The 26,242-nt window shown below is 55.7% G+C and overlaps 8 protein-coding genes across 9 annotated transcripts; 3 read left to right on the top strand and 5 right to left on the bottom strand.

Moving 5' to 3' along the window:
• Window positions 1-296: 296 nt before the first annotated feature.
• Window positions 297-4,129, bottom strand: H310_12008. Of its 2 annotated transcripts, XM_008878909.1 has the most exons (7): window positions 3,820-4,129; window positions 3,475-3,694; window positions 3,291-3,410; window positions 2,637-3,161; window positions 875-2,579; window positions 599-821; window positions 297-546 (listed from the first exon to the last, which is right to left on the bottom strand). In XM_008878909.1, exons 1-5 carry the CDS (start codon window positions 4,101-4,103, stop codon window positions 1,530-1,532), a joined length of 2,199 nt encoding a protein of 732 aa, XP_008877131.1. In that variant the 5' UTR covers window positions 4,104-4,129; the 3' UTR covers window positions 297-546; window positions 599-821; window positions 875-1,529. The 2 variants fall into 2 exon arrangements, with proteins under 2 accessions (XP_008877131.1, XP_008877132.1); XM_008878910.1 differs by lacking the exons at window positions 3,291-3,410; window positions 3,475-3,694; window positions 3,820-4,129 and having other exon boundaries at window positions 875-1,529; window positions 1,601-2,579; window positions 2,637-3,237.
• A 116-nt stretch (window positions 4,130-4,245) lies between these two features.
• Window positions 4,246-8,299, bottom strand: H310_12009 (hypothetical protein). The gene has a single exon (XM_008878911.1). It carries the CDS (start codon window positions 8,243-8,245, stop codon window positions 4,283-4,285), a length of 3,963 nt encoding a protein of 1,320 aa, XP_008877133.1. The 5' UTR covers window positions 8,246-8,299; the 3' UTR covers window positions 4,246-4,282.
• Window positions 8,300-8,823: 524 nt separating this feature from the next.
• On the bottom strand, window positions 8,824-11,138 carry H310_12010 (serine/threonine protein kinase). The gene is made up of 7 exons (XM_008878912.1): window positions 10,854-11,138; window positions 10,726-10,806; window positions 10,592-10,660; window positions 10,460-10,525; window positions 10,205-10,413; window positions 10,033-10,098; window positions 8,824-9,983 (listed from the first exon to the last, which is right to left on the bottom strand). The coding sequence occupies exons 1-7, from the start codon at window positions 11,075-11,077 to the stop codon at window positions 8,875-8,877; spliced, it is 1,824 nt and encodes a 607-aa protein (XP_008877134.1). The 5' UTR covers window positions 11,078-11,138; the 3' UTR covers window positions 8,824-8,874.
• A 245-nt stretch (window positions 11,139-11,383) lies between these two features.
• H310_12011 (hypothetical protein) lies at window positions 11,384-13,803 on the bottom strand (the record flags this gene model as incomplete). Its single annotated transcript, XM_008878913.1, has 1 exon — window positions 11,384-13,803. One exon carries the CDS (start codon window positions 13,801-13,803, stop codon window positions 12,469-12,471), a length of 1,335 nt encoding a protein of 444 aa, XP_008877135.1. The 3' UTR covers window positions 11,384-12,468.
• On the top strand, window positions 11,412-12,473 carry H310_12012 (hypothetical protein). Its single transcript, XM_008878914.1, has one exon. It carries the CDS (start codon window positions 11,437-11,439, stop codon window positions 12,253-12,255), a length of 819 nt encoding a protein of 272 aa, XP_008877136.1. The 5' UTR covers window positions 11,412-11,436; the 3' UTR covers window positions 12,256-12,473.
• Window positions 13,804-17,825: 4,022 nt separating the features above from the next.
• H310_12013 (hypothetical protein) lies at window positions 17,826-21,150 on the top strand. The gene is made up of 19 exons (XM_008878915.1): window positions 17,826-17,892; window positions 17,949-18,071; window positions 18,140-18,258; window positions 18,305-18,370; window positions 18,438-18,619; window positions 18,784-18,883; window positions 19,024-19,176; window positions 19,230-19,286; window positions 19,353-19,472; window positions 19,583-19,702; window positions 19,753-20,065; window positions 20,111-20,166; window positions 20,224-20,301; window positions 20,345-20,467; window positions 20,514-20,549; window positions 20,607-20,738; window positions 20,794-20,847; window positions 20,910-20,963; window positions 21,015-21,150. The coding sequence occupies exons 1-19, from the start codon at window positions 17,871-17,873 to the stop codon at window positions 21,054-21,056; spliced, it is 1,950 nt and encodes a 649-aa protein (XP_008877137.1). The 5' UTR covers window positions 17,826-17,870; the 3' UTR covers window positions 21,057-21,150.
• A 178-nt stretch (window positions 21,151-21,328) lies between these two features.
• On the bottom strand, window positions 21,329-26,203 carry H310_12014 (hypothetical protein). The gene is made up of 12 exons (XM_008878916.1): window positions 25,844-26,203; window positions 25,705-25,791; window positions 25,103-25,647; window positions 24,664-25,054; window positions 24,367-24,592; window positions 24,243-24,294; window positions 23,532-24,176; window positions 23,421-23,469; window positions 23,288-23,359; window positions 23,096-23,213; window positions 22,866-23,030; window positions 21,329-22,799 (listed from the first exon to the last, which is right to left on the bottom strand). Exons 7-12 carry the CDS (start codon window positions 24,061-24,063, stop codon window positions 22,560-22,562), a joined length of 1,176 nt encoding a protein of 391 aa, XP_008877138.1. The 5' UTR covers window positions 24,064-24,176; window positions 24,243-24,294; window positions 24,367-24,592; window positions 24,664-25,054; window positions 25,103-25,647; window positions 25,705-25,791; window positions 25,844-26,203; the 3' UTR covers window positions 21,329-22,559.
• H310_12015 (hypothetical protein) lies at window positions 21,340-22,567 on the top strand. The gene is made up of 2 exons (XM_008878917.1): window positions 21,340-22,018; window positions 22,065-22,567. Exons 1-2 carry the CDS (start codon window positions 21,359-21,361, stop codon window positions 22,344-22,346), a joined length of 942 nt encoding a protein of 313 aa, XP_008877139.1. The 5' UTR covers window positions 21,340-21,358; the 3' UTR covers window positions 22,347-22,567.
• Window positions 26,204-26,242: the final 39 nt, after the last annotated feature.

The following is a 26,242-nucleotide window of genomic DNA, read 5'->3' on the forward strand; positions in this document are numbered from 1 at the left end:
AGAAGACATGGCGTCTTGGCGCCTGAACACACACATCCGATAGACAAGTCCCAGAACAACTCTGGCGCGATTGAAGCAATCGAAGGAATGCACAAGGAAGCGATGGTTGCGCGCAAGGACACCGCGCCACACCACGATAGTAGGGATCTTGAATTTTGGCCTGCGTTGCATTGTTGATGCATTCGAAAATTCACTTTTGATTGGATAATAATCTGCCCAAAAGCTGCATTAACCTATCCCTTTTCAACTAATCAATCATGTTTCGTATGGCAACAGGGTTCGAACAAACCGATTTTAGCCAATGAAATTACGAGGATCGTCGACGCGCAATGCCCGCCGCGACGATGGCGGCGCGGACGTGTGTCGATTCCCGCGACGATGCTGCTGCTAGCATGTGGCTGATTGAGCATTGTTACTGCACATTATTTTTGTATGGTGTCCTTCAAGTGCGTCGTCCAGTCGTCATCGCTTGACTGTGTTATCCGTCGCGATGTTGCAGTTGGGGACGACAATGGACCCACCGTTCGGGATGTAGCGGAGCCGCTCCTACATACCACGTGACATCGTGCATCGGAATCAAGATGTTCTACTCGCATACCTTGTGCACAGGCCACCGCGTCTTGTTGACTTGGAGGGCTTCCTTGCCCCGTACACTGGTCCATTGCTTGTGGCTCGCGTACATCTTGCGCGCTTTGGCAACGTCCACATACAGCGGGGCGTTCGACACCACGGCTGCGAAGACCTCTTTGGCCAAGTTGAGTGATTTGAGTTGATGCATGTCGACGGCCAGAGCTTCCACCAAGGTCGACGCAACGACCGAACTATGGGAGAACCGTGTGAGGATGCGACACAATGGCCCTTGGATCGGTCCCACCATTTCGCCTTTTCAGGTACATTTTTGTACGCCGATTCTCCAAAGAGAGCGGGGGGATAGATGTCGTGTGTGATCGTGGGGAGGGGCTGTGGCGATGGCACGTTGGCAGGCAAGGGTGGCCTCCCTGGACTGGAAGGCGTGCCAGGAGAAGTCGGTCGGTTGGCAGCCTTGGTCGACAGCTTTGGATGAATCTGAAAGCCCAACGGCCAGTTCAGGACGTCCAAGTATCGATGGTAAGGTTTGATGGGGGCTAGAAGGGCAGTTGCCGATGAGGTCAACGGCGTCATGGCGCCTTGCGGGTCGACGACATCTTGTTCTGTCGTGTCCGGAGCCGCCGCGTGCGCAAACGACTGCTCAACGCGGCAAATGCCCTTGTACAGCACGTAAAGTCGCTTGGGCAGCTCATTCTGCGCGACGATGACGTCGCCTTTGTGGAATCGAACGAGGATGCTATGGCTCACGACGTGGCCGAGGTCGCTGTCGGAGAGCATGCGGAAGACAGGGGACCGCCGGAATACGTTGAACCGGGCGTGTTGCTCGACGAGCCATTGCCCTTCCAACGTTGCTTTGAACGCGGCGGGCGTCAAGTACATGATTTCAGTCCGCTCGTCCGCAAGGTACAGCATCAGCGACGAGATGCTTGCTCCCACGCAGCCTACCAGCCATCCATTGCGTTTGCCAGCATGCCCCGGGACTGCGTGTTCATCAACAGGCAGACCTGCTTACCAAAAACGTCGCCAGTGCGCAGGCGATGCGTGCTCGAGGAGGCCATCGTGTCCAGGTCTTGCCCAGCGAGCGTCAAGTTTGCGTGGACGCTCAGCGTCCCGCTCACACACACGTAGAAGGCGTGAGGGTTGTCGTGAGCCAGGTAAAACGTGTCGCCGCTGCGCACGACGACGTAATGGAGGGCTTGACACACGTTTCGAAGGATATCTGGCGGGCATCGTGCGAAGAAATCGTATTGGTGCAAGCGGGATTGAAGGAGATCGAGCATGGCGGGGGACCTCGTCTCGGGGGCAGCGCGGCACGCAGCTTTTTCGTCCTTCGATTGGCAAAAGAGGGCGTCAAAGAGCCCGCCCGTGAACCCTGCGTTTCCTAGCATATGCTCCAAAGATTGTTCTTTCTCGCTGTCATATCCGAGCCCGCCGGTTCGAGCAGCGGCCTCGGTCTGGGCCACCTCGCCGGCGGCAGTCGGCGCACCGGACGCTGTCGCTACTACCGAAGTGGAGCCCAGGGTGGCATAGACCAGGCGCGCCTCATCGTACCGCCCCATCCGACGCAGAATCAACGCATGATTGCGGACGTATTCCGTCGGGACAGGGTGTCCATCCGCCTTGCCGACGGCGAGTTCTTGGGCGGCGACGATGGCGTCGAGGGCGAGGTCGTCCTTGCCGACCTTGAGCAAACTCACACTCCGATTAAAATGCGCTTGATGAAACGCCGGATCGATGCGAGTTGCGGCGTCGAAATCGGCGAGGGCGTCGGTGTAGTCGCCCAACAAGTCGTGGACGCTGCCACGCAGCAAGTGGCACCACTTGGTCAAATGATTTGGCTCGGCTTTCAGCGACGCCGTGCACCACTGAATGGCCCTGTCGTACTCGCCGACCTGAAGCGCCAGGTAGGCTCGGTTGATGCGCTTGAGCACCGTCTTGGAGTCGCACAACGTGGATGGGTCGACGATGATGCAGTGCGTCAGGAGGGGCTCCTGTGCAACGAACGTGACGAATAAATGTCAGCGTGATGCAAGCCGTCGAGACAGTACTTGAGGCACGGCATCGCGGGGTGGGCGTGTGCGAATGGCGTAGTCGTGTTCCTGGGCTTGCGTCGCGACGACATGCGGCCGGGTGTACATGCACTCGATGATTTGATCGTGCGTCGGCGCCGCGGCTTCGTTGCGAAGGAGGTCTGGGTTCAATGGCGCGGGCGTCGACGGCTGTTCGTTCTGCGCGTCATCTGAATCGGACCGACGGAGGCCAAGCACCGAGTGTTGGATGGTCATCACTTTTTGAATCTGCTCCTGCTTTGTGAGAAAGTTCTGCCGGTCTTGGATCTGCATGTCAATCGTGGACATGCAACCGTCGTTGGGGCTGCCACCTTCTGCCATCCCGCCGCCGTTTTCATCAAGCTCGGTCAGCGTCGATGGAACCTTGCTCGACCGTCGAAATCCGCTCGACGAGGACAGAAGAGATCGCGCGCTCACTGTGTGTTGGATGGGCTGGGGCACTGCGGATGCGCGATGGCTTGTGCGCGGCACATTCGCCGGCTGGGGCATGAATTCGCGCCATTCCTACTCGAACAGTCATGCCCATAAGCAGCGAACGGGATGAAGTGTTTGCATAGGACGCTGCCGCTGGTCTCCGCGCTAATCCATCCAATTTTGACGAGGCAGCGGCCGCCGTTTACGAACAAAACGTACGGCGTCCGTGACGTGGAACGACGCGGTCAATTCGAGCAAGCGATAGCAGAGGATTTCGGAGGGCAATGAATCTTCGAAGAACCCGCACGCGCCAGCGTCCACACATTCTGCCAGCATTGCCTGCGCCAAACAACCCATGGTTTCCGCTGATTCCTCGTAGGGCTCCTTCGAACGGATGCCGTACCTCATGGCCCACGACGCTGGAGGTGTGCAAAGCAATGGGCACTGTCATGTGCTTCTCTCGACATGTGTGGATGAAGTCGATCGCTGTGTCCTTCTGGAAGCGCAGCCGCGCGAGGACAACGTGCACATTTATCATCTGGAGGACTTGGAGCGCGTCTTTCGTGGACCCGGCCACGACGACTTTGAATCGTGACGACATGGTGGTCGTCAAGTCATCTCGTCTGCATCGTCAAGCACCCAAGCTGTGAGTTCACAACGACAGTCTCGTTCACAATACGAAGTGGTGTGGACCAGTCGTGGTCCACCGACCCGGCCCCCGACACACCAAAACCCTCGGAGAACATACCGTTGGCGGTCCGAGTCCACGAGGAGGATCGTTTTACACCGCACGGCAGGCGGAGAACTGACGTGCGCGGCGACCTTGGGCATCTTCGGGGTTGCTTTATGCTTGGCCACATTCCGCAGGAACAAGCGGGCGGTCGAGTTGAGGTTTTTATCAAACACGTGGTCGTGCGGCGCGTTGTGCGTCTTCAGCGCCCGGTGCAAGTCGGCATCGTGCACATTCAGCCCGAGGGCCTTCGCCGACGCCAAAACCTTGGACGCGCGGACCTTCTCCGAGTGCGCTACCATGCACTCGTCCAACTCAAGCGTTTCACGGTTACAACGAGTATGGCAATTGACAGGTCAAAATGAGACAAAAACCACACGAACAAAATAACTGCTTGGTCAAAAATGGAGCAAACAGGACGATATAGCGAAAATTGCAAAGGCATGGGACAAAAAAAACACAAAATAAATTACTTGGCAGGTTATTGCGAGTCCGTCGCAGATAAAAACGAGGAAACGGCGTCTGGAGTGGCAGACAAGTCGGCAGGCTCGACATCTTCAGAGTTGGGAGCAGGCTGTTCGACCACAGTCGCCACGGCTTCTGCGGGCTCCGAGAGCGCTTCGACGGCTGAGGTATTCTCGACACCTTCAGCATCGACATCGGGGACCACTGCTAATTCAGCAGCGACCAATTCCAAGGCATCTTCGCCAGCACCTTCAACGCCTTGAGCCACAGCTTCAACGTACGCTTCTTCAGTCTCGACAGGAGCTTCGGCCGAAATCACGATTTTACCGAGAGCTTCTAATGTTCGCCCCTCGCCTTGGCCTTCAGGCACCGCTTCCATGATGGCATCCGCCGGCTCGATGACAACTTCCTCCACCGGCAGTTCAGGTTCAAAAGAAATCTCAGATGCCTCCTCCGCCTCCGCTTCAACGATGGCTTCAGTCGGTTTGGCAACAATGATCTCCTCGGTGGATACAAGTTCGAGAACCGAAGTCGCAGCAGCCACTGCAACTTCAGGTTCTTCCACGACCGCAGCTTCAACCACAACTTCTTCACCAGCAACGTGGTCGGCCAAAACCTCGTCAATAGAGGTCTCCATGGTTGCAGTAGCTTCAACAACGCCTCCAGTCGCCACATCAGCGATTTCGCTCATCACTTCTGGCGCCTCTTCAACGAAAAGTTCCGCGTCGCCAACGAGTGTCGAAGGTGCTGCTTCGTGAGCAGCAACTTCGTCGACAGCCGCATCCGATATCTCAACATTCGCTTCGGTTTCAACAGTAAAGGCGAGTTCGTCAGAAGCGACAGATGCAACGACGAAGGCCTCCGGGGTACTTTGACGGTCTTCAGGAGAAGCGGCCTCAAACACTTCAGATTCGTCTGCGGAGATCAAGGCTGCGACACCTTCGTCTAAGGTCTCCGCAGGTTGCACATCCACCGCACTTCGAACTTCAGAAGTGGGTTCAGGGACGGCAGGGGCGACGTGAACCCCCGTGTCCATGATAGCCCCAGAAGCATTGTCCACGATAAAGTCTTCAACTGGCTTAATCTTGTCGAGAGGATCCACTTCAATCTCTTCAATGATCGAGTTGTTGTCTTGTTGAGCAAAGTCCACAGCAACGACTTCCTCGGCGACTTGTTCCGATGCGTCCGCCGTCGTTGCAACAAGTGCATCTACCAATGGAGCATCGGCAACAACAGCATCCTCGTCCACATCGACGGCAATCAAGCCATCCACCGAGTCGGCGGTCACAAAGGGATCAACATCGAAGGTCATGGCATTGTAGAATGGGTTCCACGACACCTCGGCAGCCACGCTGGTGTTCCACGCGCAAGTAGGCAAATCGAGTTTGCGTTGATTGGAAAACAGAGATGGCTTGGGCACAATGACCTCGAGAGCAGCCAGCGCTTTGGTGTCGGCTGCGATTTCAGAGGAAATGTTTGCGTACACCTTGTCGGCCCAGGTGACCTTCAATGGGAATTGCAACTCGGGGGAGGCAGCTTTACCAAATGAGACGGTTTCATCATCACCAACGACGCTGTCATTGTCGGCATCAGGGCTGACAGCAGCAACACTTTCCAACAACTCAATCTCGTCGGTTCCCACAAACGACGCAGAGGCAACAACTTCCAATGGCAAAGCAACGTCAACAGGCTTCACGTTACGCTTCCACAAGTGGCGGCCAGAAGACCTTAATGGGGCCTTGGTCAATGAGGCCTTGGGCGCTTGAACTGCCGCAGCTGGCTCCTTTTGCGACGGGTCGATCAAAGATCGCAAGGCCATCGCGAGCGCATCAAAGCTGGATTTGGGGAGGTTCAACATAGGTGCAGCTTCAGATACCTTTTCTGCGACGTCAGACACGTCGGTGGCCGGCTCCATCTCAGCAACTTCGTCAAGAATGGTTTCGACTTCCGATACGGATTCAACAACTTCAACAATAGCCTCGGGAACAGCCTCATCTGCGGTTTCCTTGATGGCATTCACCTCCACCGGAACCACCACCTGGGCTACTTCGACTGGAGCAATCGCTTCAAAGTACGTCGTGTCGGGGGAGTTTTCGTCGGAAGCCATATCAACCACGCTTTTGACCTCAGGAGCAAAGACGGCAGCATCAACTTGATCAATCGTCTCGTCAGAAACGACCGTGGATTCGCCGACAGCTTCCGCTGTGACAGGTGCGGCATCGGCATCTTCAGTCAAACCATGAGATTCAGCCTCAGCTTCCTTAACTTTCGCGTCGACAAGCGATGCATTCAGAGCAGGAGCGTTCAACTTTTGAGCTAAGGTCACCAGAGGCAGCACTTCCACTTCCATCAAATTAAGACGGGAAGGTTGTTCCATATTTGAAGGTTCTTGCGACGAAGGCTTCTTCAGGTTTTTCAGCTTCATAATGAGCGCGATTTTAGTGCTGACATCAGGTGTCACGGCCACAGATGTTGCAACAGAGGCAACAGCTTCCTTGAGGGGCACGTCAGCTACGTCCTTTACAAACGCAGGCTTTGACTCCTCTTCAATCTGTTCCAATAGCAAGTTGGCCTCATCCACAACTGGTTCGACCAAGTTGGGCGCTTCCACCACGTCGTCGACCGAAGCAACAACTTCGGCCCACTTGGTTTCCGTTGACGGAGCAACCGATGGGACGTATACTTGCTTGAGCTTTTCCACAATTACATCGACATCCAGAGGTGCTTGGACGACTGGGGCAGGGGAGGTTCCACTAGATGAAGGGACCAACAAACCACCACCCACACCGAGACAGAAGATCAGGGCGCCAATCATGCGTTGTGAAGTAAAACCAGAAGAGTTGGAAGCTTCCTTTGTCTTGGCCAGCGGCAGAGCTTTCGGCATTGGGGCTTCAGTCGCCAATGTCATGCTGCGACGAACAGGCGTTGGGACCTCAGGAATATGCGCGGTAGAGGCAGTCGATTTCAACGCCGACAACACATCTTCATGATATTTGGTCAACAGATGCAGTACGTCCGACTTGCTTTCCTTCGTCTCAGTTGCGAGTTGCGGTAGGTTCAATGCCTTTAGTTGGTTCAACATCAAATTTTGCGCTTGCTCCGACTGGTTCATAAAAGCAGTCATGGCAACAGACAGGTAGTTGACGTTTTGGGTTGTTTCGCCTTCCTTGCGGCTTTGAAGCGCCATCAGTTGGCGTGTAACGACGTCCAGTTCATGCTGCAAGGCAGTCTTTTCCTGCTCGACACGGTTGGTCATCTCGATCTGGCGTTCGAGCAACTCGCACTTGACACGGTGCTCCAGTTGAAGTTCTTTCAGCACACTCTCCATCGCCATCATTTGTTTTTGAACCTTGTCGACAACGTTGGCCATTTCGACTTCTTGTTTGCGCAACTTCATGCGGGCTAATGCGTCCGACATGCCCGTTGATTGGGCCAACGCAGATGAAAAGGTGGGACGGGCGTACTGGGCATGATAGCGTGATTTCTTGCGTTCGCAAGGGGATGCCGAGAATTCTGAGCAAGGCGCCGAGTCGGCTGTAGAACGTCGCTTCATGTCGGCAGTCGACACTTCCCAAGCATTGTCCATGGCCACGGACGAGGTGTTCGTTTCAACTTCAGATTCCAGGTGCATTTGTTCTTCGCACACAACAGTTTTCGTCGTCGTCGTCGTTGTTGTTCGAACAAAGTCAGTCAATGTGTTGGGCTTCACCACTGTTGCGTGGAAATCGACCTCCTTCATTGGATAGTCCGAGTCTGTGTCAGCATAGTCGTCGCCAAAGAACACTTGACGCTGAACCACGCGTGTTGGGGAGCGGGAAGGGGAGCGCACAAGGCGAGACTCTTCGTACTCTTCGACCGACGACCGTGACGAGGTTGATATCGTCGATCGGGTGTTTCGATACAGGGGGGAGTGCAGTCTGCATCTAGTGTTCACGATGCTAATTTGACGTGCACGGATGCGGCCTCGATGATCCACCATGACGCGATGGCGGCGCGGCAGCAGTTAAATATACCTTGCGGTTGGGGGCGGCTTGGGAAATGAATCGGACGGGCAAGACCACTGGAAGTTGCGCCCACAAACTTTCGAAATTCATTCAAGATCAGCATATATCCATTCTCTCAGTTCGTGGTCAATCAATTTTAAAACTGATGTCGACTTCACATACATTCCCCATAATTCAAAATCGTACTTCGTTCTAACGTATCGGCAGGTACCTTCTCAAGTATGTATTCTTGCAGTCTATCTATCTTAACAGGATCTCCGCACACCGGCTCGTCAACCCCCCCTCTCCCGGCAAAGTGCGGATTCTACATACAATTTTCGATTGCGCTGAATCTAATTAGTGGATTGGATAAAAAGAACATAAAAATCAACCAATCCCAGATCTCTATTTCGTGTGATGGATGTTACCAACCCTCAACGATTCTGCTGACGTCGACGGAACCGACACCCGCGATGTCTCTGCGTCGGATGGAGAAGGAAAGGCCGCGCCAACGAACCCAACGGCTGATAGTTCCTTCCCATCACTGCATCCATGCACTCCCATCAAGACACGATCGACTCGCACACTCTCTTACAACCATAGACGTCACTACGCGCGACGGCTGCTACACGTCCACGGCACCGTCCACGTCATGATGGTACGGCTGCAGGGCAAGCAAGACAGCTTCAGCAGTCGGTCGGTCTCGTGGATTCACCTGAACGCATTTTTGGATAAGTGCTGCTATGTCGTCCGGACAAGTGGAGGACACAACGGGTCTATACTTGCCGAGCACAATGCGTTCGACGTCGCCGCGGAGCGTATCGTCGCCATTCAAGTCAAGATACGACGAAGAAGAGGATGGGACTCCGTGATCCAATTGGCAAAGGAGGACGCCAAGGGCGTACACGTCGCTGGCAGCACTGTGGTCGCCGCCGTTGAGGAGCTCGGGTGCTGTAGACGCCAAATGCGCCCACACTAACGACACCCCTCCTCCAACCCCTTTCTTCGCTTGACTTCGACGAAGGCCGTAGTTGGACAACTTGGGGTGACCGTCCGCCGACAACAGCACCGATTCTGCATGAAGCGTTCGGTACACAATGCCATGTGCATGCAGATACACCAGGGCGTCCGTGACTTGAAAAGCAACGACCCACTTGGCTTCGTGGAACTGCCGCGTGTGGCCGTACTGTGTCATGTGGGTCTGAAGCGTGCCACCTTCCATGTGCTCGGACACGATTGCGACATCGGACGACGTGCTCCACGAGACACCGAGGCACGTCACGATGTGTTCATGGACGACTAACACGCACGTTCGCGCTTCGTCCATGAAGGTCGCAATGGAATCTGTCGGTGAGTTTGGCTGCAGCTGACGGATGGTGACGGGCGCGTGGACTTTCCAATACCCAAACGAGACGACGGCAAGACCGTCGGCGTGAAGCACGTGAACAGAACGAAGATCGGAGCGGGCGAGCCGGGCACACGCGACGCTTGGATCAAATCGAACGTCGTGGGCGCCGATGATGCTGCTTCGTTTGGTAGTCTTGGGCGGGGAGTGTGTGAGAAAGCTCGCCGACAGACGCCGCGAAGTCCGAGAAGTTGTGAGGACGCGTGGTAACATTGCAGTCGGTCGGCGGAGCAGGTAGAACGCAGCGACGATCACGCCGACAACGATGACACTCACAAGCGCCACGGTCACAAAGATGGACGATGCAGACCGCCCGGTAGGCGAGTCGCCTGTGTGTAAGTGATGAGGACATGCGTTGCTCTGGAAAGGATATCGTACCCGTGTTCGAATGTGGAAGCGGCGCGATTGTGGTGGGGTCGTGCATCGTGTTGGCACTGCTTGCATCTATGCAAGAGCCACGAGTAGTAGTCTTGTGGGCTCAATGCGGTAGCTCAGCCGTGATGTCGAAACGTGTCATGCTTTGATATCTCCACACGAGATGAAAGTGTACCTGAAGGCTCGGTGTCGTTCATGAGCCGCAACACACACAGAAAGAAGCGTCCATTCTGCACCGATTCAAATCTCGCGCCAGGGATCGACATGCATGACGATCCTGCGACTTGAATCGTGACGTTGACGCCAAACGACGGGATGCGCGACAGGACGCCGAACGATGTCGAGTCGACAACGAAGTCGTTGAGAACGTTGTCGCTTAGGTCTCTGTGGCAATTGTCAGGAAGGGCGGTGAGTGATGGCGACGACATACAAGGACGTGAGGGTGGGTGGAAAGGACGTGCTTTTTATGGCTGTCACGGACGAGCGTGCCAAAGTTCTGCACTAGGTCGAAGTGGTACGGGAGGTCACTGGACTCGTCAATGGACGAGGAGGGTTGGCTTACAAGGAGCGGAGGGTTCGAGGGAATCGAGTTTGGCTGGTCAAGGCGTGGAGGTCTTGATCAATCAAAGAACTGTGCATGACGCCGATGAAAATGCACTGTGGTGACGACATAACGACGTGGCATATGCGACGTACAGTGACGCTGTGGAGGATGGTCTGCCGGAGGCATCGAGGCTTAAGTCACCGAGATGCTTGATCCCGTTCCTTCGAAAGGATCTACGGGCATCACGGTCAAACATCTTCGCACGTCACTCGAACTTTACACGTGGCTAATGTTCGCAGGCAGCATCTCAACAGAAGCAATCGGGATGTCGAACACGTCCAGATTCGGTTGAATAGCCAAGTCTGTTTGGTTGAATGTGGCGACGACATCGCATTCGATCGCGGAGATGATGCATGCCGCGGCATGAAGCGGACAACGCATCGCGGTGAACACGTTGCCTTGCACAGGATACATGCACGTGGGTGCTGCCGCCTCCGCCTCCATGTCGGTGCTTGACACTAGTCGATGGCAAGTGCCTTGGACCGTGGCATCGTGCGAGTGCGACGGGAGCCAGAAAGATTTAAAACAGGATTATCCAATCAAAGCGTTGCAATTCACAACGTTCGGTATATTTCAGAAAGCCGTTTCGAACCGCGCCACTGGAATTATAGCAAATATAACAAACGAAAATCCTGGCCCGAGCACGGTGTTATAATTTGCTATAATCGGATAAAATCCGATTTTCAAGCTCAAAGACGACTTGACTTGTTTCAAACGAATGCAACCAATTGCAACTCCTCTACCCCTTCCCCCGATTTTGATTGGCCACGGGTTGCTGCGGTGAAGGTCTCTCGAGGCACGTGATGGCGGCGACGAGCGGCGACACCCATGACATGGCCGATATGATGAAGGTGTACACGGAAGGTATGCAAGCTCAGTTTGGCGCCATGTTGGACAAGTTCCGCACGAGCATGGAGCAAAGCGTTGGCATGTCTCGCATGATGAACGACATGATGGAGCACCTGCTTCTGCAGAGTCTTCACGTCCGCTGCGAAATCAAACAGAGCTCCGGTACATGTGCGCCGATGCTTCATTTGGACGTGAAGAACTCTGGCGCGATTCCGATCCCTGTTGTGTGCTGTGCCATCTCGATCCGCCGTCGCTTCCCTGAAGTTTCTAGTGATGCAAACGACGACCCTGTCCTCGACTTCAAGACATCCCCTGAAGATGTTGACGTTGGTGCCCACGCGTCGGCGGTCATCCCTCTCAACCTGCCCACCATCGATCAGTACAACGGACAGATTATCGTGTCCTGCGTGAGCCCAGGAAGCGGCCAACGGCTGCAGAAGACTAACGACTTCAGCGTGTACTTGGTACAACAATGGTCGATCTCTCCCTCCTTCGAAAGTGTCGTTGACGTGCCTTCGTCCACCAAGTCGGCACTTTTGGACGTCGCGCGCCTTCGGGACGTTCTCCAACTGTCTCCAGCCGACGGAATCGTCCTTGAGTCCCAAGGCCACTACGTCGTCCTCGCGACTTCCTCTCCCGCCTTCGTCCTTACTGTGGCGCTTGTTGATAGCACGACATGCCATGTCCAAGTGTCCGTCGCTGCTGCGCCACAACCATCACGATGGACTCCTCGCGACGTTGTGCTCGAACTCGAAGCGCTGGCGCATGCTTGACGCATGGTTATGTTGTGTCTGCATTGTGCAATGTTGCTTCATGGCGAGTACGGTTGACGTGCGCAAAATTCCGGCGAGGCCGGCGTGCTATGTTGTCGGCAGGAACGACGAATGTTTCGACTCGTCTTGGGCACGAACGCGACGCAGCAACTGCGATCAGGCGCCGATTCGTTTGAGTTGAGCGATAAGTTAACGGGTTATGCATGCATTCAGCTAGGGTAAATCGCGTCGCGGCGGCGAAAAGATGCCCGTCCCCGCTTGATGGGTCGCTGCCAACCCGTCCGTGTGGTGACTATGGGGCAATCGAGCGAGGGGTGGGTGGTACAGCATGGACGGGCTGCCCGTGGTGCACTGTTCTGGGTATGGGTACGGCAACGGGTCGGGAAGGAAGGACGAGGGATGCATGGCTATCTCGTCGTGCGGCAACGATTGGTGGTGGTAGCTGGGATGGTGCGACGGGCCGCCCGATGACGGGACCGTGTACATGTTGGCCGATGCTGAAGGGGGCACGGGCAATGGGCTAGAGAACGCATACGGCGGTACCCCGAACCGATACCCAGAACTCAACGACGCTTGGTGCGCCGCGTGCGACGCCATCGTGGCCATGTGGTGCTGTTGATGATCGTGGTGCGGGTACGGTGGTGCTGACTCGGCCTTTGTGAAGTACTCGTGCACGACGTCGCTGCCACTAAACCCGCGAGGCATCGACGCGTCGGTCGATACGACGTCGTGGAAATACGAATTGAAGGACACTGATCTAGGGAAATTGCGGGTGTGGGGGTCTTGGCTGACTGGCGGATACATCGTGTGGTGATACGCAAGAGTTTGCCCAAACGACACGTCCAGCGATCCCATGTTGGTGGCGGTCATCGGCGACGGCAACATCGTGGGCGGCGCCAGTATGAGTGCTCCACCGGACATTGCTGCAGCATGATGCGAACACATGCCTTGTTCTCGAGCGGGCTTGTTGCACGACTCGAACGTGCACCGCCGTCCACCCCCGTGCTCGGCGCAGTACCCGCCACCGCGATCGTTCTTGGTGCAGTCGGGGAACTTGCACGCGCGGTTGCCGCCGTGGGTGGAGCAGTATCCGCCGCGTTGGGCACTTTTGTCGCACTGGTCGTGTTGGCAGCGGTGGCCACCGCCATGCAAGCGGCAGTACCCCCCGCCTTGCGAACTTTTGTTGCAATTGGGCTCCTGGCAGCGAAGCCCACCGCCGTGGGATTTACAAAATCCGTTAGACTGGGACGAACGACTGCATCCTGCCATGGAGCAGCGCTTCCCGCCGCCGTGGCGGATGCAGTACCCCTTGCCTTGTGAGCTGCGAGTGCAGCCTTGGGCCATGCAGCGAAGGCCACCGCCATGAGCTTTACACAGGCCTTTGGACCGCACCTTGTTATGGCAATGTGGGAACGTGCATTGGCGGATAGCGACGGATGCTCGTGCTGTAGTGGTTGTTGCGAGTTCACGCGGTGTCGTGGGGGCCGAGGACCCCCCCACGGAGCTCGCGGGACTCGGAGATATGCTACAGTGACTTGTGCGACGCATACTGACTGGTTTGCGTTGGGCAACGTTACGATGGATGGTCGAGGTTGCTCGAGGAAAAACGGAAATGACGGCAACGACACAAGTTGGGCCACAGAAGTGGGAGCGGCGTTCGAACCAGCAGGCAGCGTGACGCGAGCTGAGGTGGGCGGGGAGGTCGCTTGGGACGACGGATCGCGACGCGGCCGTTTGCGGGAGAGAGGAAAGTGAATCGGCCACGACACCCCCGACTTATCTTGCGACACATTGTGGTCTCGTCGTGTATGTGGACCCTCCTCCAGTCACATATACAGACGCGTGGCCATGTGGTGGTTGACAGCAGGCCGCCTCTCTCTTGATGAGGTCCAACGCAGTCCCACGCTCGTAATCGACAAAGCCACCCGGCTCTTAGACAGGCGCTGATCATTCCCCTCGTCGGATATTTCGCTGACTACGTCGAGGTCATGTTACACGTGAGCCCACGGCGATGCCAGTCCACCAAACACTGCGCCATCACTAGATACATGAGGGACGCCGGCAGGCTGTGCAACAATTCATGTAAAGGATGACACGGGCGCGACTTTCGTCGTCGGAGGGGGCTCGGTAGTGGGCGACCGACACTCGTCCAACGTTGTGTCGGGTTGGGCCGAGCGCTGCCTACCGTGGTGTGTTGACGAGTTGATCGAGCGACGGTGGGCCATCGATCCGTTCGAATCGATGTATCAGCCCATCAAACGTACACGTTGCCCTAAGCGAATGTCGGTCCGAGTGGTTGGGTTGACAAGGGCAATGTGCCCCACTGGGTCTTTTGAACCAGCCGAGGGTACCTTGCAGGTCCATGGACAGCGCCCAAGCAAACGCAAATCCCCGCCGCCGCCTCGCACCGCCCTGGCTGCGTGGGTATACATACCACATCCAGGTACGCCTGCGACCCACAGTGAGTTATCTCGATACGACGAGGCAGGCTGAACGAGTGCACCTCTGGGCGCGGTGGACGGGAAGCTCTTCCCTCTCTCGCACACGACCAAGTACCTACTGATGTCGCAAGGGACACTTAACCCGAATGGATGAGGGTGTCAGTCGTGATGACGTAAAGGTTCGTGGCCGTAAGTATGCATTTTTCATGGGGCTGTGTCCATTCGCTTGCAAAGCCTGGGCGGCGGCATACCAACGCGCAAGATGGTCTTGATGATGCCACCATGTACTGAGCCCCAACGATTCGCCCCGAGCCCCTTCACACGCAATGCAATTCGCTCGGGCCGATGGTCAAATTACGCACCCCCCCCCCAGGAGCAGGGACCGTCCCCCCGAACGATCAACCTTCCCATTCCTCAACAATCCGATCGTTTGGTGGCGTCGTCGGAATCGAGGCAGTTTCGCAGGGCGGCGCGACACACCGCTTTACAAATCCCCACGCACCCTTTGGGTTGCGCGACAGTAAATCGCGATGTGTACCGGGATATGGAACGAGTTCCCCGGGGCGGTGGCTCACGCAGCCGGGTCATCTGCCGGGCGGACTCACTTCAGGCTGCCGTCTTGACGGGGGCGGCATTCTATCCTCGACACCGCTGGTTATTTCGCGGTGGTTCGAGGACAGATGATGACGATGCACCTGATCACAACGCCCCACGTGGCAGAACTCGGAGATATCCACGCCACAGAATCGCAGGATATCCATCAGTGACACATGGGCACCCGCGCCATGCATGGTCTTGGACGTATTTCGCTGAGATCCATGCTACGCCAGGGTGCATATGCAATGCGCCATCATGTTCCGGCCATCGGTCGTCACTTTACCCATCCAGGTGCTGACCCTGGTCGAAGTCGCCGGAATTCTGTGCCAAATCAAAAAACGTGGACAGTGCCAGCTTTCGCGTGTGCCCCATTTATGCCGGACAGCGTGAAAAAGATGGACACGAACGGATCGAGGTATACAGCGATGGACTGCGCAGAATGGACTGTATTTGCATCCGTCCGGGATGGCCCCACATGAGATTGCAGGGGCGCTCCCGTCGCCCAAACTGGAGGAGACATTGGCTGTGCTGCCATCGCAAACCAACGACTTGACAAAGCCGTCGAACGGTGGCACAATCGTTGAGGTGGACACGGACGTACTGCTTGACCACTCGACCCACTGTGCCACGCTGGGCGACGCAAGTTTCGACCAGCATACGAGCATCAACCTTTTTGCTGCGGACGACGTAGGAGACCGTATCTCGCAACATGAGAGCCCCGTCGTTTGATCAAAAAAGCGAGTTGATGCCGACGGTCTCGCAGCCTGTAGATGGGATGTACGGTGCGCACTTCATTGCACAGGCCGAAGAGTCCACAGACGGTCTGACCAGACTCTCGCCCCGCGCTGTCTGCGACCGACTGGGTCCATCGCTCGACTCCCCCATGCGCTTTCCCTGCACCCTTTGAGAACGGACGGGGAATGTCGCCCCGGTGTCGCCCCATGCTACAGTAGTACTTCTGAAATGTGCCTTCCAAACGTCAGAAGAACGGTCGTGGAAATTTCTGCAGACTCTCGCCAAACGGTTGATATTGACGTGTTTCGACACGATCGATGCACATGTTGCACAAACGAAATCGCTTCCGTCTGCAGGAATCGATGCGTCGAGAATGGTCCGATCGTCGCCCCACGAGGCAACGACGCTCCGTGCTCGGGCGAGTCCTCCCCAACTTAGCCAAGATAGGCGTTCCGGGACAGTTCCCCCAACCTAAACACAGTACGGGCGGCGGTACACACGGATCGATTGGGACTGGGATGCTGACTCCACTGTGTGTCGAGACCTGCCATGTGGATATGTGTACTCGAGAGTCGTTCGGGTCATGATGTTGATCGGCTGACGATCGCCTTCGTCGACGCTTTCCCATCGTCACAGGAGCGTACGGAATACACTGCCAAGACACATGACATTGCGATCGCCGCATTCACCATGGCGAGTTCGCGGAGAAGACAAAAGGGGTTGTCGTGGTGACTTCCTGGATATTTACTTGAGCGACGGCGGGCATGGTGGCGGTGGTTCGTTCAAGGACAGAGCGCTTGACCACCAGACGCCACGTGCATGGATGAAGCATGGCGAGGTACACGACTCATCTGCCAAGCACTTGAGGTTCCGAGCACTGCGCTTGGGAACACGTTTTCTGCGCTGATTACAACTCGTTTTGCAAGTTTCATTGTGGCGAAGTCGTTGTCCAACTGTTTGACGCCGAGCGTTCGATGCGGCATAGGCGGCGACAATGTTCAACCCTTTGGTAACAATGTCGAGGGGACCTCGAGCCCTAAAACAGATTCCTCGCTCTCGCTTTCGCAAATAGACCTGGCAGTAGTCGGGAACATTTGTTATTCTCACAAGTAGCTGGTTAAGGTCGTGCGTCGACTGGGCGCTCCCATCGGAAGCGCCTTTGCGTCAACATGACCGATATGGCCAACATAGCCCCTCGTTCACCTCACTGAATGACGCTGTCGGAGCGCCAATGGTGCACTGCAGCTACACGTCCGAGCTAAAGTGCGAAGTGATTTGCGCAGGCCTACCCTTTACAGTTTGGATTTGTTTCAGATGTCGGCGATGGTCGATCAAGTCGCGTGAAAAGGAAACCAAACGGACCACGTGATCTTACGTTTTGTGGAGTGCGAGAAACGTGGTGCTCGGATGCGTTCACAGTCTCTGGTTGACGCGGACCTCCACGGCTCAACGGCTAACCAGGACTGTAGTGTGGTGGCGTCGTTTAGGCCCACCACAGTCGAGACGTGTCCGTGCTTCGTCGTCTCACCGGCGACCTTGACCAGGGGAATGGTATGGTTGAACGATTCTGTTGGTACCTTGGCAACGACATCTACCTATGGACGGTGGCCGGCCCAGCATGCTATGTATGCGGGGCACACTGCAGCGCTTAACGCATTCACGAGAGATCGTGATCAAGGCCCGACTTGTCCAGCCAGCGTTGATCCATGACGCCACCGAGGTGATACCCGACGGTTTCACGCGATCGGCGAAACCGACGAGTGTTTATAATGTGTTTTAAACACTCGCTCGGCCGCACGACGGTTCGGGACTATCGAAGATCTCAGTGCCGCTCACAACGCCATGTTTCAGCAAGCGAAAGAAGGCACGTGATGCATGGAAGCCCGTCCTGCTAAAGCAGGTGTTCATGGCAACGTGTAGGTGGAAGCTTCACGTCGACGGTTTACGGCCACATCCGCGACCAAAAGTACGACGAAGCGGTGCGCATCCTGCAGATCGAGCTACAGAACCACCCGTGCAGTCGCGCGGCGCTGTCGCTTCTCGGTACATTCGATCGCATCTCTCGCTTTCACTGACACGCCGCGGTCTCACCGTGTGCATTTGTTTGGTAGGATATTGCTTTTACCACATGCAGAGCTTCCACAACGCCGTGTCGATGTACGAGCAATTGTGCAAGCTGTTTCCGGACGTCGAAGACTACCACCTTTATTACGCCCAAGCACTGTACAAGGTTTGTGCTGGCGACGTCGATCGCAGACCTGATCGAGTTGGTGTAGGCAGGGCAATACGATGCCGCGTCTCGCAAGGCGAGTCAGCTCGAGAGCGAGCAGTACAGTCACCGCGTACGTTGTGCCTGTTCGGTTCAAGAGCGATCGTTTTTTCAACGGCGATCAATGTTGTGCCCACTAGGTCGCGCTGCTTCGAGCTGCCGTGTACTACGAGCAAAACGACATCAAGGCAACACAGTCGATCCTGGACCAGTGTTTGCGGGATGACCCGACCACGATCGTGTTTGAAGGAGCCATCGACTTCAAGGAAGGGCGGTTCGACGATGCCAAAAAGAAATTTGGCGACGCCATGAACGTTCTCGGGTGCGTCCAACACGGTTGATAGACTGGAGTTTCGATGACAGCGGCAAGGCAGCGACTGGTCCTTGTATCCCAAAGGCACTTGTGTGGGCGGCAGCGGCAGTGTGCTTACCAGCAGTCTCATTTTGGCCAAAGAGCGCTGCTCATGCCTCGGTGCCTTCTTGTAGGTACCAGTCAGACCTGTGCTACAACATTGCGCTCTGTTACTTTCGGCTCAAGCAATACGGCAATGCGATGCGGCAAATCGCGGAAATCATCGAAAAAGGCGTACGTAGCGGACGACTTGCTGCGACAAGATCTATTCCTTTGGCCTTGCTACTTCAAATGCAGAGCGAATTCTCTGGACTACACCGTGAACGCATTGGCGTGACGAGACCTCACGTTTCGACATGTCGTGCAATCGACAGGTGCGCGACCATCCCGAACTGAGCGTTGGGAGCAAGAGCGAGAGCAATTCGGATGTCAAGAGCGTCCGCAACTCGACAGTTTTGCGCGAAACAGCCCTCGTCGAGGCGTTCAACTTGAAGGCTGCGATCGAGTATGACATGAAGAACTTCAAAGTGCGTTTTCTTGACCATTTTCCACGGCTCTGACGATTTGTTTGGTGTCGCAGGGCGCGCGCGACGCACTCTTGGACATGCCCCCTCGCGCCGAAGAAGAGCTCGACTCGGTGCGACCTGTCCACACAAAGGACCATTGGCCTGACGTGTGGCGTCCGCCGCGTGCTTTTGTCTAGGTGTCGCTGCACAATTTTGGTTTGATGAACATGGAAGTGGACCCGAACAGTGGGTTCAAAAAGATGAACTTTTTGCTCCAGAACCCGCCATTTCCCGTGGAAACCTTTTCGAATCTCTTGGTACATTGTCAAGTCGAGCCACGGGCGATGGACGCCACCCCCGGGCGTGCGCCATCCTCGCCGTGCTTACTCGTTGGTTGGCACACGCACTTCACACCGGCATCGTTTAGATCTTGTACATGAAGCACGGGTTTCACGACCTCATGGCGGACGTGCTCGCCGAAAACACCCACTTGACATTCCAGCTCCTGTCCAAGGACTTTTTCGAGTTTGTCGATGCCAGCGTCACGGTAGAGTTGCTTTGGCCCTTTGCCACACTGGTCCCTGACGCCGTGCGCAGTTGCAAACGTCGCCGGAGGAAGCGTACCGCAAGTATGACGACCTCGCGACCAAGCACGTGGACATCCTGCGCAAGCTCACGCAGAAGATTCAGGCAGCTCGGATTGCCCAGTCCAACGAGGAGATCAAGAGCTCGCTCAAGGCATACGACGACGCCCTGGAGGACTTTATGCCGGTGCTCATGGCCCAGGCCAACATTTACTGGGACCGCGGCAACTACGCCCAAGTCGAAAAGATATTTCGGCAAACGGCCGAGTTTTGCTCCGAGCACGAGAGCTGGAAGCTGAACGTGGCGCATGTGTTTTTTCTGCAAGGTGCCTGGACCGTCGTCGCGATGGCTCATCTCGATGGGTTTATAGGGAACAAGTACGAGCAAGCGATTCAGTACTACGAGCCATTCGTCAAGAAGCACCAGGTCCATCGTTCACACGAAGCACGGTACCTGCTTGCTGACACTGCCGTCTCGGTGTAGGAAAACTTGCTCGAAGTCCAAGCGATCATCCTGGCGAATCTGTGCGTGTGCTACGTCATGAACACTGACAACGAAAAGGTGTGGGACTCGACACTTTGGACTGGACAAGACGTGCGTGTAGGCGGAAGAGCTGCTCCGGTCGATTGAGCGAGAAGAAGAGGAAGAAGCGAGCCGGGACCCAGACAAGCGCCTCTTCCACTTGTGCATCGTGAACCTGGTCATTGGGACGCTGTATTGCTCCAAGGTAGGCGCGGGTTGCATCGCGGCGGATGTTGAACACCGCGGTGTAGAACAACTACGATTTTGGCATTTGCCGCGTTATGAAGGTAGGTACAGTCGGTGGATGCCGCTCGAAGGGATGGATGGTTCACATGAACGTGTAGAGCATGGAGCCGTACCACCGCAAGCTAGGCACGGACACGTGGTATTACGCCAAGCGGTGCTTCCTCGGACTCGCGTTGACGTTGGCGAAGCACATGACGACGATCCGGGACTCGACCATGGCGGACATCCTCGTACTGACTGCTGCGCTGTCTTTCTTCAATGGCATCACGACTCGATGATTGTTAGGACTTTCTCGATGCCGCGGACACCCATGGCAAGGATATTCCGACAACAACTGGGGTACAGATTCTCATAGTGAGATCGTTGGGTGGATGGGTTGCTCATGTATGTCGTTCGCGTAGATGGAAGGAGCGTCTGGCAACAACGAGCTGCCTCAACACACTGTCAGCTACGAGGTGGGGTTCTCCTATATTACCGCTTGCATCGCGTATTCAACTTGCTTCCAGGCGCGAGTGATCAAGCGCATGTTCCTGAAGCTGCGCGGGTAAAGATGGCTGCCCCCTGTCGTGGTGCTTTGCAACTTGTAACGTTCAAGGTGTAAATAATGCACGCACAAATTTGTGTCGATTTATTCAGCCAGAACACTTTGTTCTCCTTGCATTTTATCTTGGAAAATGTATGCCTTCCTTGTCATATTCTGAGGAATGGACTCTTTTTCTTCCATTTGCGTTGCTTCAGCAATTTCTCTGATATCGTAAGGTGCAAGATGAGTCAAAATATCCGGTCAAATTAAATCGTGGGTCATGACAAAGATACAGCCCATGTCAAGGTGGTGTGTGTGTGGTGTGCGATGACGCGACACTCCGCTGCCGCGATCGTCGTGGTGGCGATTGCGACGACTGGTGGTGGTATTTTGCTTTATCGCGCATGGAAGCGCCAACACCACACGCGGACGCATGTGCTTGAGGACATGCCGCACCAAGTTGGCGGCCACTCGTGCGACAAGACGAGCTTGAAAGTATACCAAGGCAGGGTACTCAAGCCGTTCCAGACAAAGAACCGAGGTGAAACCGAGCTCGCGTTCTACGAGCGCATTGCATCCAGAAGCTTGCCGTACTTCCCTGTGTTCTACGGCGTCGTCGAGCTTCCTTCGTCTCAAGAACTTCGACGATACCTGCAGCTTGAGGACCTCTTAAGCGGCATGACGCAACCCTGCATCATGGACGTCAAAATTGGCACGCACTCGTACGACCCGACTGCAACCCCGGCAAAGATCGATTTAGAAGCAGCCAAGTGTCCGCTGCAAGCGATCATGGGCTTTCGCCTGCAAGGCATTAAAGTGTACTGGGACACAACGGGGCAATTCCACGACTACGACAAGCACTACTTTCGCGCGTTGACGACGGAGGACGCCATCGAAGACAGTTTTGCGCGATACTTCGAGAACGGCCACCACGAAGCACGTTCGAAGCACCTTCAAATTGCAGCCCGCGCCGACCGCGTGGTTCAAGTACGTTTCCCCTACTCAAACACGACTCACGCCGGAGCATGCGCAGTTTCTACGAAAGATCAAACGGATTCGAGCATGGATCGCGACCCAAACCGAGTTCCAATTCATCGCGAGCTCTCTCTTGTTTGTGTACGACGCCAGCAACGCCGCCAGCGTCGACGTCCGGTTCATCGATTTTGCACACGTCCAGTTCGATCAAGGCAAAGTCGACACGGGTGTCCTCGTTGGGCTCGACAGAATCCTGTGCATTTTCAGACACCTCCTCGACTCGATCGAGTTGCCGTCGAGCCGGCGCGAGGCCATGCTCGTCGACGACGTCCAAGACTAGTTCGATCTTGTCCCGACGCAATGGAAGCCGTGCAACGTGGTGCTGTCCTTGACTTGCACACGCCAATTCCACAAACGCTTCAAATCCAAATTTCAAATTTTATCCCCACCACGCCGGCTACTGATTGATACCATCGATCGCTCTGGTCAGCGACAGCACAGTCGGTCGTCGCGAACCATGGACAATGTGAAACATGGCAGCAGCGACAGGCACTCATTGCCCGCCAGGAAGAAGCTGGTACGTGTTGGCTTGGCCAGGATTCCAAGTGCACGGGTCATTCCGGATGAGATCGGCGCGGCGCTGGTCGGCATACCGGCCCTTGTAGTACGCAATCATGTCTTCGATGTGGCCTGCATAGTCTTCAAGCAGAATGTCGACTGTCGGGACGCGGTCGGGGTCATACTTTTGGAAGAGCTGGAGCAACCTGGACCGTTGGTTCACCTTGTACGTGATCTAGATGCCGCCACACACCACCAAGATGAAATGCATGCGCGGCACAGGACGATGCTTGTCACGCACCTGGAGGTCATCCCAAATTTCTTCGTTCGTCTTGCCACCAAACGCCAGCAGCTCGTCGACGCTGTCGACGGCCGCGATGTCGTACTTTTGCAAAAACACAATCACTTTGTCTCGAAACGTTTTTTTCGCGCCTGGCTTCGACAGCTCCTTCTTGTGCTCCAAGACCTAATTCGGTAACCCGGTTCAGTGCACCACACAGATGGACGGGGAGCGAATGCAGCCCCACGTACTTGTTGGTTCACGTAGTCTGCACGCAGAGCTTCGCCCGTGTCAAGACATCGCACTTCCATGGGGGAGGCCGACGCTGCGGCGATCCCGCTGCCTCGCCGACCTGCATCACTGCGACTTCTGCTCCACATATCCATCAGCTCGACATGATCCGTTTAACTGATGGTTTGCAGCCAAAGCTGGAATACACATACCGTGGCTTCACTTCAAACGGGTTCAAGGCATCATCTTTGGTAGAGCTGCCTCCAACGCTGTTTCCTCGAACTCTACAGCAACGACCCCTCGTTCGAGATCGGATGGCACGCGCATCAAGTAGGGCCAATTTACCGGTTGATGAGCGTAGCCATGGCTTTGGTCGGCTGAGCCATGAGGAAGCCTAGTCCAAAAGACCACGGCGGCAGATGAGACCCCTTGAGCAAGACACGAACACTTGCTTACGTTGATGCGGCTTAACTTTGGGAGATGGCGGCTTCCTCGCGACTTCCGGCCCCCGAATGCCTTCCATTTTGGACCCCGTTGGCTTTCCTTGGGCCTTCCGGAACTTGGCGATTAACTTTGCGTTCAAGTACGTGGCGATCGCTGGCTTAGGCAACGACAGCCGTTTTCGAAATGACTGGGCAAGACTGTGCCCCCCGCTACCCACTTGGTTGTTGTCCATAGTCGTCTTGGCCGCCTGGCACAGCGCCGTGTCTTCAACGGCGTCCACGATGAGCTCGAGCGGGCGACCGTCCTTGGTGTAGTAGTATCGATAGCACTCTACGAGCTCAACCTCGAGGCCTTCGTACTGCTTGAGGAGGGCCGTCGCCGTATCTGCGTTGTCCGGCTCAAATTCTTGCAAGATGTCCTCCAGGTCCATGCGAAGCTGCTCGAACTCTTGGTTCGTCAGCGTGCGCTGCCGCAGCTGCTTCCTGGCCGACAACGAGGGCGCCGATGGCTTGACGGGTTGTTTTACACGGTCTTGGAGGCCCATCTCAACGGAGAAGATTGTGTGTGTTGGTGGCCCACTTGTTAAAGAACAAAACAAAGCGTCGCCGTGGAAGGATACCAGTCATGAGAGCGGCGGGGGCTATATATATCCGCTAGCTGCTTCCCGTGTCGATGAGATCCGAAAGTTAGAACATATAACTGGAGCTGAACCGTCGCACGCACCTTGGGACAACGAGCGATGGTGAAAGGGGAAGAACGGACGGGCATTTGAGCGCTACAGAGCGATGAGCATCGTGTGCAGTACGAGTGTGCGGAAGAGGTTGTGTTGACAAAATGAGCCCCGTACCAAGTCGAGTCGTCGCCTTGAACGCACGTTTGGATGAGGATTTCGTGACGATGGCTTTGCCGGGACGATTCATTCTTGCGACTTGGATGGTAGTAGTTGACACACAGACGGGTGGCCTTCTTCATGCTCTCGCCCAGTTCCATCATAGATGGCTTTTGCCAGGCTCAGATGGGACCACGGGTGCTTCCTCCACCCCCACCGCAGATTGCCGTCATTGCGACATTTGCTTCGCACCTCGGCGATTCACGTTTGTTGAACTGCATAGATATTGGATGCAATCACGTTGCTCGATCACACCTGTTCCAGTAGAGCGCCAACTTTGACCACTTGACCACGCCGACGTTGGTGGCTCTTACGTCTCCCTCCAACCCAGGAGTAGGGACTTGGATGCCGCTTCCGTACAAGAGGAGCCAACAGAGAAAGCCACACATGGACGGATAAACTGGCGGTGCCTATCACAAAAGAGTCTGCTTTGGTCAGGTGACCCAAGACTGCACTTCTCACGGACGCCGTCCATGAAGTTGCCACAGCCCACGGGACGGTCCGCGACTACAGTCTCCACAGAGTGTTTCTGGATGCGGGTGGGTGGCAAGCACACTCAACAGTGCACACGGGTTCATGACTGGGGGATGCCGACAGGTGGCCAGGTCGAGGCGAGCGCGGATGAAATTGGACTTCTGAGTCGGGACTTGGCTGGATGTCGGGTGCGTCTGAGTCAAAAATCACATTCGCTAACCTTGGTTGTCGCTGCCATTCCGCCTTCAATGGTTGCCTCTCTCAGCTGTCGAGCCGCAGCTGTCGCCGCGCTGTCGATGACCTGCGCTGACCTCGGCACAGACTGTAGTCGCCAAGACGTACTTGTGGCTCTGAAGCCCTTGTCCCTGAATGACGCCAGCGTCCGTGCTTGCACCAAAGCCGTCGGCATCAATGTGCTCGACGCCTTTTTCGGTGCGACTGTGCCAACACAAGATCAAACTACCGCCTTCCGCAACTCGATTCCGTGCCAGGTTGTGTTTGAAAACATTACGCGCACACTTTCGCGGACGTGCCACGGCGTGGACGACCTGGCCTTCGACGAGTTTGTCGCCCATTTTCGTCGCGAATTCGTCACGACCACCGCTCGTCCAACACCGTCAACACCAGACACGATCCCGACAGCTTCACCACACAGGGATGAGAGACGGTGCATCGAAGTGAGTGTCGAAGGCGACGCGACATATTGCATGACCGCGGGGCCGGTTTGTGCAGGGCATGGGACAAACCCGAGTGGACGCATGTGTCCTAAGAAGGGCGACATTTCCGTAGGCGAGTGTTTTCCTCACCTTGAAAGCTACGTACAACTGGGGAAGTGCCAGGCACCACGCGACAGTCAGTGCCAGCGAGTCAAGACGGGGGCGTGGGGTTGTGTTTGGAGCGATGACGATGCTACCTCGCCCATCGTAAATGCAAGGGCTATCGAACGGCACGAAAGCCACACCTCCAAAGTGAAGGACTCCACGTCGAAGAGCACGACAGGTCTGGGGCAAGGCAACATCAGTGTTGTCGTGGCTTGTGCTGTTGCTGGAGCCGTTGTTGTTGTGGCGGTGGCTTTGTATGCACGGAGATCGCGGGGATACCATCGCCCGAACGGAACGACACCGGCTCCAATTTCGATTCATTATCCCGCCGGCCCTACGGCCCCAACGCCCCTTCATCCCACTGAGTCGTTGTCGCCGACGCCAATCGCCCCCCGCGCCTGATTTAGCAGGTGATATTCCATTGCGATCTTGCGTTTGGCGCGCAACTTTTATTGAAACCTGGAATTTCCAATATTAAAATCAAATGAAACTGGGGAAAAAAGGTTAAATGATGACGAGGGAGCAAAAAGACCATATCT

This window comes from Aphanomyces invadans (genome assembly GCF_000520115.1).
Source record: "Aphanomyces invadans strain NJM9701 unplaced genomic scaffold supercont1.35, whole genome shotgun sequence".
Taxonomy (NCBI): domain Eukaryota; phylum Oomycota; class Saprolegniomycetes; order Saprolegniales; family Verrucalvaceae; genus Aphanomyces; species Aphanomyces invadans.

Coding starts and splice junctions, on each gene's coding strand:
- H310_12008 (XM_008878910.1), bottom strand. CDS start 3,146: ATGCCCCAGCCGGCGAATGTGCCGCGCACAAGCCATCGCGCATCCGCA. Junction 1,530..1,600: donor GCGCACTGGCGACGTTTTTG/GTAAGCAGGTCT, acceptor GATGGCTGGTAG/GCTGCGTGGGAGCAAGCATC. Junction 547..598: donor CGCGGTGGCCTGTGCACAAG/GTATGCGAGTAG, acceptor CGTGGTATGTAG/GAGCGGCTCCGCTACATCCC.
- H310_12009 (XM_008878911.1), bottom strand. CDS start 8,245: ATGGTGGATCATCGAGGCCGCATCCGTGCACGTCAAATTAGCATCGTG.
- H310_12010 (XM_008878912.1), bottom strand. CDS start 11,077: ATGGAGGCGGAGGCGGCAGCACCCACGTGCATGTATCCTGTGCAAGGC. Junction 10,661..10,725: donor CCATCCTCCACAGCGTCACT/GTACGTCGCATA, acceptor CGTCATGCACAG/TTCTTTGATTGATCAAGACC. Junction 10,526..10,591: donor CCTCGAACCCTCCGCTCCTT/GTAAGCCAACCC, acceptor GACCTAGTGCAG/AACTTTGGCACGCTCGTCCG.
- H310_12012 (XM_008878914.1), top strand. CDS start 11,437: ATGGCGGCGACGAGCGGCGACACCCATGACATGGCCGATATGATGAAG.
- H310_12013 (XM_008878915.1), top strand. CDS start 17,871: ATGTTTCAGCAAGCGAAAGAAG. Junction 17,893..17,948: donor GTTTCAGCAAGCGAAAGAAG/GCACGTGATGCA, acceptor GGCAACGTGTAG/GTGGAAGCTTCACGTCGACG. Junction 20,739..20,793: donor CGACCATGGCGGACATCCTC/GTACTGACTGCT, acceptor GATGATTGTTAG/GACTTTCTCGATGCCGCGGA.
- H310_12015 (XM_008878917.1), top strand. CDS start 21,359: ATGACGCGACACTCCGCTGCCGCGATCGTCGTGGTGGCGATTGCGACG. Junction 22,019..22,064: donor GCGCCGACCGCGTGGTTCAA/GTACGTTTCCCC, acceptor GAGCATGCGCAG/TTTCTACGAAAGATCAAACG.
- H310_12014 (XM_008878916.1), bottom strand. CDS start 24,063: ATGGGCCTCCAAGACCGTGTAAAACAACCCGTCAAGCCATCGGCGCCC. Junction 23,031..23,095: donor CAGACTACGTGAACCAACAA/GTACGTGGGGCT, acceptor TTACCGAATTAG/GTCTTGGAGCACAAGAAGGA. Junction 22,800..22,865: donor AAATTTGGGATGACCTCCAG/GTGCGTGACAAG, acceptor GGCGGCATCTAG/ATCACGTACAAGGTGAACCA.